Source organism: Camelus dromedarius, chromosome X (genome assembly GCF_036321535.1).
Source record: "Camelus dromedarius isolate mCamDro1 chromosome X, mCamDro1.pat, whole genome shotgun sequence".
Lineage (NCBI taxonomy): Eukaryota > Metazoa > Chordata > Mammalia > Artiodactyla > Camelidae > Camelus > Camelus dromedarius.
In genome coordinates this window covers 75,809,406-75,820,365 of record NC_087472.1, presented here as the reverse complement: position 1 = coordinate 75,820,365, position 10,960 = coordinate 75,809,406, and the positions used below count along the sequence as shown (strand labels likewise).

Sequence of the window (10,960 nt, the reverse complement as noted above, 5' to 3'; positions counted from 1 at the left end):
CCCTGTTCTAAGTCCTCTATACCCTCAGCACTGGCCCCAAATAAGTCTAAACCTCTTGAGGTCCTGGCCTGCTTTTCCACACTGCTGTGTAGGGGTTACACAAGGGCACAGTGTTAAGTGTTCTTGGACTATAAGTGGGCTTTTTGGTTTCCTATTTACTGTCCTGGGGAGAGGTGGAGCACTGAGTTCACTGTAAGATATTGTCAGTCCTATTGTTCATCTTAGTATAGAGCATGAACTTTGGAGTAAAATAAACCTGAATTTCTATCTCCAACATTCTAGCCCTTTGATCCATTCCATTGATTTCACACGTACAACTTTGATCCTGGGAATATAAATTTGAGACACTTTGAGTACTGTTTAGAGATTGGATTGTGGGAGCAGCTCTCCTTTCTCCATGGGTATAGGAATCACTTTGTCCATGATTTGAAGCTGCAGACTCTCAGGTTTTTGGTAGTGATGGGGAGTGGGGACTAGAGGGACTTTCTAAGCTATTTGGAGTCAACCTGCATTAGGGAACTGGTCTAGCAATGGAACCTAGAAAAAGATCGGACATGTGCAGTAGTTGTAAATTATGTTCTTTGTTATTACATTTGCCTCACATAATCTAGTAATCCTCATTAAATCTCATTAAAAGTTATGACCTTGTCTCTGGTGTGCTGTAGGGAAGTAGGGAAGGATGAGGGCACATTCTAGGGTAGGAAAATAGAAGGGGAAGAACAGGGTTCCATTTCCTGAGTCCAGAGTGGTGGTTCCTGGTTTACAAGTTGGAAATATCACTGTGCCCACAAGAGCACACAAGGGACAGAGGGTGCAGAGAGGTAGTAACATACATGGTAGCTTGCTGAGGTTCTAGGAAAGACAGAGGGAACTTTCTGGAAAACAAGGTAGTAGCAGGCCTATTTTTAGCCAATATACTGCAATTATGTGATTTAACAAAGGGGCACCCTCTCTGAATTGATGTCCCACCCCGCTGCCAGCCTCAGTGCTTGATGAGTAGTGAGTTTGTGCAGAAATTAGGAAATGAAAAAACCAAAGGCAAACAAAACAAGCCTATTCCACTCTGCGTCAGGGCATGGTAAGGACAGAGCTTGGTCTGGATTTCACATTCAAGCTTTGTGCTACACCTGCTACACTTGTGCAGGACAGAAGAAGCACAAATTCCGTAACGGCCCTGAGCATTAGACTAAAAGACTTCAAGGAACAGCAAGGTGCCTGTGTGGTGTGTGCTTAACAATAAAAGGGGTCATGGATTTTTGGAAATATTCTGGTGGAAGGGGCTCACCTGTGCCATCCGTGTTTGGGTTACATAAGTTTATATTTGAAAAGAAAAACAGCTGAAATATATATATTTGAGATATATATATTGAACTTGGTTATTCTTGGATAGGGGGATCATGTGTGATTTTTGATTGATTTATTTGGGGAAGAATTTTCCAAATTTTTGGAAATTAATTTTATAACTTAAAAATGCAATATTTTAAAGCTAAATTTTAGGATGGGGAGTGTTGTCTCACCTAGAACCTAAGCTTATGTCCACCACTGGGGTTCAAAGTTTTCTGGCCACATTTGACATACTGATGGGGCTAAAAGTCTTTTTTGCACGTAGACTTGGAAGACGTCCAAGGGAAGAATTCCCACTAAGGGAAGAACAAGTCTGTTAATGTTAGCTCAGGAACAAAACCCAGGTTTTTGGAGGGGAGGAGAGAGTCTGTCTGGCTGGGATGTGGATTTGTCTTCTGACCAACCTTCTCTACTTAAGTCTTAGGGATAGAGAAACTCCAAAGAATTTTGTTTTCAATTTTTATTATGGAAATTTTCAAACATATACAAAAGTATAGAGAATAGTAGAACGAACTCCCAAATATCCATCACACAGCTGCAATAATTATCCATTTATCACCAATCCCATTTTAACTATACACTCACGTACCCCAACCTCAAATTATTTTGAAGCAAACACCAGTAGCGTATCATTTGTAAAATTTACAGTATATTTCTTTAAAAAATAAGGATTTAAAAAAGAAAAATAACCACAGTACCATATCACACCTAAAAAAAACCCAATACATTGAGGAGATGTATTATTTCAAATTCTGTAAGGACTGTGGGAACAACCAATATATTTCACTGGTACCATGAGGAAGGGCGCAACACTCAAATGGAGCCCAAGTTTTTTACTGATGTAATTGCTTTACAATGCAAAAGAAAGAAAACGACCATATTAAAGCCACGTCAGGGCCTTTGTAGGGAGCTGAGAAAGAGTGCTGATATCACAAGCCCATGTCAAAATGCCATAAATTTCCTCTAAACATCTTTGTCATTTTCTTAAAGTTGCTCTCCTGGACGTAGCTGATCTAAGCCCTCTTTAAATCTTTCATTTTCTGTTCCCCCCTCACAGAAGTTTTCTCCCCAATGCCTTTTCCAAGTGACGACAACGTAGCTGTCTCTCAGTCCTCTCACATATAGAAACCAGGTAGAATGAGGAGCTAGCTGAGTTTACTGGAAACGGGGCCGAAAACTGTGGCCAACAGAATCAGTAAGAGATGCAAAAGAAACCTAGGCAAACTAAGTGGTATAATTAACTCTGGAACCTGCCTACAGCGGTCTTTGTTGCCTCTGGCATCAAATAATACAGTATACTGAATCTGTAAAATGAGAAAAACAATCTTTTTTTCAAAGATATGTTAAGATTACATGAAAGAAGTGGTTAGGGCAGTGCAAAAAAAAAAAACCACTGTATTATTTGTGTATCATTTTAAAATTTTTATAAAAATCACAATATTCTCGTGTTCACTGTATTTATTTTTATAGTTAGTTTTATAGCAAGTGATTTTTCTGAATAAAATTTTAAACAAATTAACAACAGTACAAAAACACTGAAGTTGTTACACAAAGGACTGATCCTACAAAACGTCGCCCTAAGGGATGGGTAATCTTAAAACTGTGCTAGCCCCTGTGTGGAATAACATAGAAATATGAGTAATAATTCTTGTCTTTGAACATCTTACAACTGCCTTAAAGAGTTTCTGAAATACCTGATTCAGAAAAGCCACACATGTGGTGCCTGGACAGCATATACTCTACTAGCACCAGATTGGAAGGGGAATATTTTGCAATGTAGTGATTACAGAATATGAATAGAATCAAAGAATCTTCAGTGATGCCAACCATACTTCAAGTAGTGTCTCAGATGTAGAATCTGCAAAAGAGCAGGGAAATGTGCTCCTTGCTCTCAAAGATATCATAGTCTAATGAAGAAGGCAGACACATCAAAAAAGCACAACAAAAGGCTACAGGCGCTGAATTAAAAGTCTGTTCATGTACAATAGTACAACCACCAGGGCAAGAAGGTCAGTGGAATAGACAGGGAAGGAGTGTCCCAAGATGTAGGAGGAAAATCAGATGAGCTGTCTCCTTGGAAACATGGAAGTGCTCATCTATACTTGACAATTCCATTGACCAATGGTTTACATCAATGACTCTTCCAAAGCAATCCTGGACATCTTCGCTGTTCATCTGGAAAAACAAACCAATGTCCAATTAGCAGGCTTATACTAATTTACCAATCCCTCCTACTGACAAATTTAACAAAGGGTTGATTATTTGCATCACTCACTTCGCCTTTAGAAAGCCATCACAAAATTATCGAATGCAGATGCAATGTGAGTCTGGATCAGCAGCTGAGGGAGTTACAGGTCGATATATATTACAAAACAAAAAAGTCAGGAAAGCAGTGATACCAGAAGTTTGGCAAAAAGGGGGCGTGGTCATCTAAGACATAAAAAGTCCTAAATTCCATGTTCTGGACTCTGGGCTTATGGAAATTATTCAGGCTGGTTCCTACCCATCAAAAAGTCTGTGCTCTAGTGGCCACAAAGCCATGCAACAGGTTAAGTACAACAGACTGTGAGAACCATGAGACCCACAGAAGAGGGTATCTTGACCCATGTGGTCAGGAAAGGCTTCTCATAGGAAAAGTTTATGAAGTATCTATTTTTATAATCTTCAATTTTACATTAAAAAAGCTGAGCATCAGACAGTTAGATAACTTGGCTGAAGTTACAGAACGAACAAAAACTGGAATTAGTGTTCAAACCTAGTTCTGTTTGACTTCAAAGCCCCAATGTAGTTTGTATCACATCAAACACTCATAAAAATGTCAAGTTTTACTTCAGTCACCAGTGACTTCTCCACTTCCTATAGTGCTGTCTGCCCATAAAACATTTAAAAATCTGTTAAATACAGTACAACAGTTTATCAGGAGACAACTATCAGGAAAATACTGATAAAACTCTGGTTGTGCCTGGCAGCTCCCCCATAAAGGACACCTGGAAGGAAAAGATCTGCCCAGACAAATATACCTTATTGTGTGTGTGTGTGTTGTGTGTATACACATAAACACACACAATTTCCTGAAAAAATTTATACATTATAGACACAGCACCAATTATTTCCAGTGTCTCTATGTACCTATATTAATCTCTAATGTTTTCTCTATATATATTAAAAGAATATATGCTGTTTATAAAACATGCAGACAATAAGTTTCTGATTCATTTCTGCAAACCTCAATTATCTGTGGAGAGTAACCTTTTCCCTTTTTTCTCAAAAGGAGGGCTGAAAAACCAAACAACATACAAATGACTTTTTAACACTCTTAGAAGGAAAAAAAAAATCCCAGCTGTACATCACTCTTTGGAGCACTGAGGTGGTAAAAATGTTCTATATATTACTTCTGCTCACCTGTTTAGCCTGAAACTCTTGGTCTTAAAGAGAAAAAAAGAAATCTCCTTGGAGCTTTAAACTATTCTGACTAGGATGGGTTACAGAGAATATTTCACAAAACTACTTAAATGAACCTGACAGTCAATCGTGAAAAAGGGCATGACTCATTCTAAATGTTTCTAGCAAAAAAAAAACCCCACAACATATTTATAGGCTAAATTCTTAATAACAGGTTAATATAAATATTGTGCATTTTTACATTTGTCAGATACTTAATTTAGAAACCAAGTAAGATGATGCACTGCTACCTCTAAGAATAACAAGTTGAGCCTCCAAAGTACTTGTGACAGCATACAGGTGGAAGGGGGTTTTATCTACAAAAATATCTATGAAATAAGAATCCAGTATATCTGCTGTGATGATGTTAATGTAGAATTTAAAAATCTTATTGAATAACAAGGTTACTGGGGGGAAACATCTTTGGGTCTAATTGAGATTGTATGAATAGTAAAAGTCAATTTGTTTTGGAATTAAAAACATGTGCTCAAATATATTTGATATATATCACTTTCTTAGAGAAAAACAGGAATCATATTTAATCAAATGATATATTTCAGATGATAAAGTTGCCATTGGTCTTAAAAATCCACTCCTTTTTTAGTTACATTAGTACAGAAAATGTTTTGTGAATTTAAATGTGTACTTTATCTGTACTTCCATGTGTAATTAGATTTGTTTTCAAAACAGTGGCACCAAATTTCTTTAGAAGGTACAATGGAACCCACTTTTTAGAAGCCATCATATAAACATGTTAATAATTTGTAGAATCAAAATGCAAACCACATAGAGAAAAATAATTGAGTATATTGAAGAATAAAACACTCAGAGCACACAAGGGGGCAGCACAAAAGATTACACACTCAAAAATTCAATATATAAAGTTCAAAAACAGAACTATTCTATAGTCTTAAAAGATAGGAGGGCAGAGGACTGATCCAGAGAAGGAATGCAGTGGCCTTTTGAGTTACAGGCAGTGTTAGTTTCTTGATCTGAACTCTGCTTACATGTATGTGCTCATTATGTAAAGATTCATTTTAGTGTACAGTTAAGATTTGTCGATTGTTCTGTGCGTATGTTGCCCAAGAGTAAACTATGAATTAATTTTTTAACAAAGGGTAACTTCTATTTAATCTTCAGCAGTAATTGTGTTTAAAAACAGGTTGCTTTAAGAACTAACAAAACGTTTTAAATAACCATTATTGTCTACTTTATACTCATTATTTACTAGTAGGCTGTTTTAAAAATGCTTAAGTGTTCTATATGGAATGACCTTTCCACCCTGATATCCTCTTCAGAAAGTAGGTTGTCTCTCTACCTAACTGCTAACATGGCTAGAAGAATAAAGGTAGTTCCGGAACACAGACCTACGCACTTTAGATAGGATTCCTGATCTCAAGCAAGTATTGAAGCAAATGTTAAAGCTTTTAACTCGGCACCCAAAACTTGGTCCTGTGACACAAAACAATCTTCATGAGAGAGCCATCATTCAGGTGCCCTAACACTTTGAGAAGTCTGTAACAGCTGAATAACAAGAAAGCTAACTCACTCAACTGGGATGTAATTACCATATAATATTCCATTCCTTTGGCCACTGGTATTCAGACAAGTTTAAGCAGACTATCGCAAACCCAAATATTTCAAACAACTTTCTTTGAAAGACTAGTTTATACTGAGAGAACCATGGCTGTTCTAGGGCACTGAGAAAGGAGCAAAGGGAGCTGGAAGTTAAGCATGCTCAATCACACTCCATGAGTACCGTTTTCATAATATGTACGTATCAGGCTATGTGCCATTACGATACCTTTCCGAGAGGCTGTTTACTCTATAAAATATTTTGCTAAACGACATTTGGGCTATACGGGAAATGGCCGTTTCAAGTAAGTAAAAAATTACCAGTTGTAAAAATGTTCTGAAAATCAAATCATCTACATATGAATCAAGAAATTTCTGAAAAGGGCAAATGAAATGACATTTCTGAAGATAAAATTATTGTTCACTGGGGAAAGGGCACAAGATGTACAAGTTCTTAAATACTTTTTTGAAATTCAAAACTGGTCCTTGAAACCAATTCCCATCTTAGAAGGGCTTGCTGACAAGGGCTAATGCTGTGAATGAGAAAACAACTTAAGACAAACAAAATTAACGAAAATGCCACACAACCAAGGTGATCAGATTCTACAGGCCTTCCCTACAATACGAACCCCAAGACTGGTACCAGAAATGCACACGCGACCCGCCACCCCCCCACAGATACGCGTGAAATGTAAAAACAAACCACAGCCCTTATACACGTGTACACACACACACACACACACACACACACACCACCCCCACCCAAGGGCTTTTTTTGTTTAAAAAACAAAACAAACAAACCCATGTGGCTTTGGCTTTCGGAAATACGTTAGAGAGCTACCAAGAAGCGATTCTGAGAGCATCTGAAAAACGTGCAAGTTGTCTGAAAGCAGTGCCTGGCCACTGAGACAGTTTGCAAGCGTGATTCAGACGTCTGCCAAGGAAACAAAAGAAGCCTCCCTCCTCCCGGGGAGACCGCACACGGAAAGAGAGGTGCTCCGGGCACTCTTTCTCCTAAGGCAGGCGGAAAGCAGAAGTCTGTGCAGGAGCGGTACATACTAGGGATCGCTCTCTGGCAGGGACGGGGCCATGGAGTTTCCATTGGTTGGGGAACCGCCCAGCTTTAGTTTTTCCAGATATTCGGCATGCACGGGCTTGTGGCACTGGAGAACCTTGATCGCATCTTCGATTTTGAACCACTCTCGCTTCCTCCCAATGCTAACCGAATCTTCCCAATCCTCCAGAATCTCAGTGACAGTCAGTACATACACGTACGTTCTGTGCTTGCGATCTTGGTTCTGCTCGAAAATGCCCAGGAGCCGGCCTAACTTCCCCTTGACTCCCGCCTCTTCGTACACCTCTCGGACGGCCGCGCCGCCCGGCTCCTCCTCGGGCTCCATGCCCCCGCCCGGCACGATCCAGCGGTCCGGGTACCGACTGCTACTCACTAACAGCACCTCGTCCTCGCGCTCGCTCCGGAAGCACAGGCACGCCGCCCGCTTCTTGAAGCCCTCCGGGTCGTAGGTGCGCGTCTGGTTCGGCTTGCACTTCATCGTCCAGGCCGCGCGCCGCTGCTCGGTGCCCGCCGCCGCCGCCGCCGCCGCCGCCGCCGCCGCCGCCGCCGCCGCCCGGCCGGCCGAGGTGCTCCGAGGTGTTCGGGAGAGAAAGGGCCGCGGCGAGGGGCGGGGAGAGAGGCGCCTCAGCCCGCGAGCCCCCGGAGCTGGGGGAAGATGAGGCGGGGGCGGGGACGGGGGCGGGGGCGCGCGAAGTACGTCAGTCGGTCCGGCCCCCGCGAGGCCCGAGGGTCCCGGGCGCAGACGCCTGAGTGGAGGAGGCGCCGCCCCCGCCGCCGCCCGGGAGCCCGGAGCCCGCCACTCAGCGCGCAGCCCACCCGAGTCCCCGGTGCGCGTCTGCCTCCCTCCTCTCCTCCCTCCTCAGCCGCCCGGACCGGGGTTGAGCGAGGTGAGGCGCACTCGCGTGCTCGTCCGCGTCCCCAGGCGCGTGCGCGTTCTGGTCGGAGGGCGGGGGGCGGGGGCGGGGGTCTCGCGGCTCCCGCCGCTCGCGGCGCCTCGGGCCCACTGCGCAAGCGCCCCGCCCCTCTCGGGCTGGGAACCTCCATCCCCCAGGGTGAAATCCGCCGCATCGTGACTGGGGCCGAGCTGCTGTCCACGTGCGCCTTGGAGCCAGACGCGGCTGTGGCGCGGCCGGTCGTTTCTCCTCACCCTCCCCACCGGGCTGCAGGAAACACACACGCAGTCGTTTCACACACGGTGAGGCCGGTCCTGTACGGATGCTCATCGTCATCTCCCACGGTGAAGAGTACCTGCTTATTTTAGGAAGGCCCCGGTTGGGTCAAGATGATCCTCCGTGTTCTTGGCGAAATAGTACCTCATGTTTGCTGAGTCACATCATGCGGGTTCATTTCTTCAACAGGTTCTTCACCTTGCCAGGCGTCTTGGCACAGCCCATATCTGAACCCTTTTCTTGAACCCCTGTTGACATCTTACCTAACCTCTGGTCCTCGGATTCCTCACCAGTAAACTCCACGCCTGCTTAGTTCAGACCTTTGCACTTGGGGTCCTATTCACCAACAGCTGGAGAAGCAGCGTAAGTAGTGTTTTATTAAATCCCAGGAATCTCCATCGTCCACACACTCCAGCCTCCTCTCTCTTTCTCACTGAGAAGTGCTGGTTGGGGTTTTGGAAAACATGCCTATGGCAATCCCTTCATATTTTACATTTTGATTTTTAGAAGCCTCCTGGCCTGGGACTCCAGCAAGGCCACATGGTGCTCTCTCACCTGTGTTTGGTTGTCCAGCCCTCTTGGGCAGAAGTGGCCCCCCACAGCCCCAGATGTGACAACCTAAAGCCTTCCCGTTCCTTTGAATTGTTCCTTACTGTTTCCCTGCACTCACAGTAGCCTTGTGGAGAAGACCTCTGATGTCCTCTACCCTTTGGCCTATTGCAACTTAGGCATGTTTCTGTCTCTCTTACCCACAGTCAGTCTGCTGGTACCAGGCATGGGGGATCATGACAACTCACTCTTCCAGTGAAATCATGCATTCATCAAGGGGAAATTGCATCGGAAAGGTACGTGGAAAGTGGTTATGAAACATACAGTCCAGTTTTCACATACGCGTTAGTTCAGCCTCCCAGGGTCTGCTCCACTCCATTTATACTCAAAATAGCTTATAAAAATGAGTCTGTTCCCAGTGACAGGACTACCCTCAATATCTAGAGCATAATATGACAAACATGTATGGGCATAATATAACAAAAATGTATGAAGACAACGATAAAATGGAGCTATAAAGGGAATGACTACAACCAATACCCATACTACTACCCACGACCATATTTAATGACATATAGAAGATGGATGATCAAAGAGCATCTGGAGGAAGGCACACTCTGTGATCAGAAACAAACTAGGAAACTGGATTTTAGCAGGCTGTATTCCTCAATGTGTCCATAACTCACAAATGCACAAATGATATTCAACAACTAGAAACAAAATCTATTATAATCGGGATCTAGGCAAATATACCTATCATCACCCCTATTATGAAATATCCTTTTAGGTCTTCTTTGCAGTGTAATGAGGTTGTAAAGAGCAGAAAGCCTACTGTTTTGGTAAAGAAGACAAAATTGTCATGGTGTCCAGACGGTAGGAATGTATTCTTGATAAACGCCTTAGAAATGTTGTAAGAATAAATTTCTTTAAATGGTAAAAATTAATAAGTAGGTGAAATACCAAGGGCTTTCATATATGCCAGCAATAGTCCTGTAGAAAATGTAATGGAGAACTGATGACCTTCACAGTAGCAGCATCAACATCCACAAAATAAATAAAATACCAAGGGATCCGAAAAAATATGTTTAGGACATTGTAGCAGAAAGTGATAAAACTTATACTCAGCTTTAAAAGGTGATTAGAATACAGGAAGAGGAACTCTGGCAAAGCTGGGAGATTGCGCAGGTAGTCTGGAGGGAGGGATGGATCAACCCAGCTCCAGGGACACCATAAGTCTGCTTCACAATTACCGGGTACCATCTCCTCCTCTCACAGGAGGTGCCCTTTTGTAGTCTGTTGCATCACTTTCCCGTCAGATATGCACATGCCATATGTCTGTGCTGCGGGCGTATTTATTGGAAGAGAAAGGAAAAGCAACATTATGATATGGAAGCAAGCAGAGACAAATTTGTCCTGGCAGTCATAGCACGTTTCCAGATAAAGACATCCAGAATTTGCAGGTTTAGTGCAATGCCTAGGAGAATTTCAAGTTAGTTTTCTCCCCCAAATTTGATAAAATAATTTTAATTTCCACCTGTTGAAACACTAGGGCAAGGTGGTTTTCCCTTTTTCTGAAGAAGCGTAGGAATCTTTTTTTGAGAGACTTAACATTCCACTGTCCGGTTTATCTATAGTTCAGTGTTTCTCTCCTGAGGAACAAAGTTGTTTCATGAGCAGTAGTGACTTACAACAACAGCTGCAGTTTGTACACGACTCCCATGTTGTCCTTGGCCTTGGTGATGGAATGTGCTCTGTCCTTTGGGACACCAGCAAGTGCGAAGCAAGCAGAGAATTGAAAAGTGCTTGC

General features: G+C 42.7%; 1 protein-coding gene and 1 long non-coding RNA gene across 3 annotated transcripts in view; one reads left to right on the top strand and one right to left on the bottom strand.

Annotated features, from left to right (window-relative positions):
• Positions 1-1,789: 1,789 nt before the first annotated feature.
• Positions 1,790-7,959, bottom strand: NUDT11 (nudix hydrolase 11). The gene is made up of 2 exons (XM_031445193.2): positions 7,420-7,959; positions 1,790-3,519 (listed from the first exon to the last, which is right to left on the bottom strand). Coding segments are annotated over exons 1-2 (495 nt in total). The 5' UTR covers positions 7,914-7,959; the 3' UTR covers positions 1,790-3,518.
• A 305-nt stretch (positions 7,960-8,264) lies between these two features.
• LOC116150920 (uncharacterized) overlaps positions 8,265-10,960 on the top strand; it is a 38,538-nt gene continuing 35,842 nt past the window's right edge. For both annotated transcript variants that reach the window (XR_010379501.1, XR_004134741.2), the window contains exons 1-3: positions 8,265-8,322; positions 8,794-8,967; positions 9,360-9,449. This is a non-coding gene — a long non-coding RNA (uncharacterized LOC116150920). The remainder of the gene's footprint in view (positions 8,323-8,793; positions 8,968-9,359; positions 9,450-10,960) is intronic.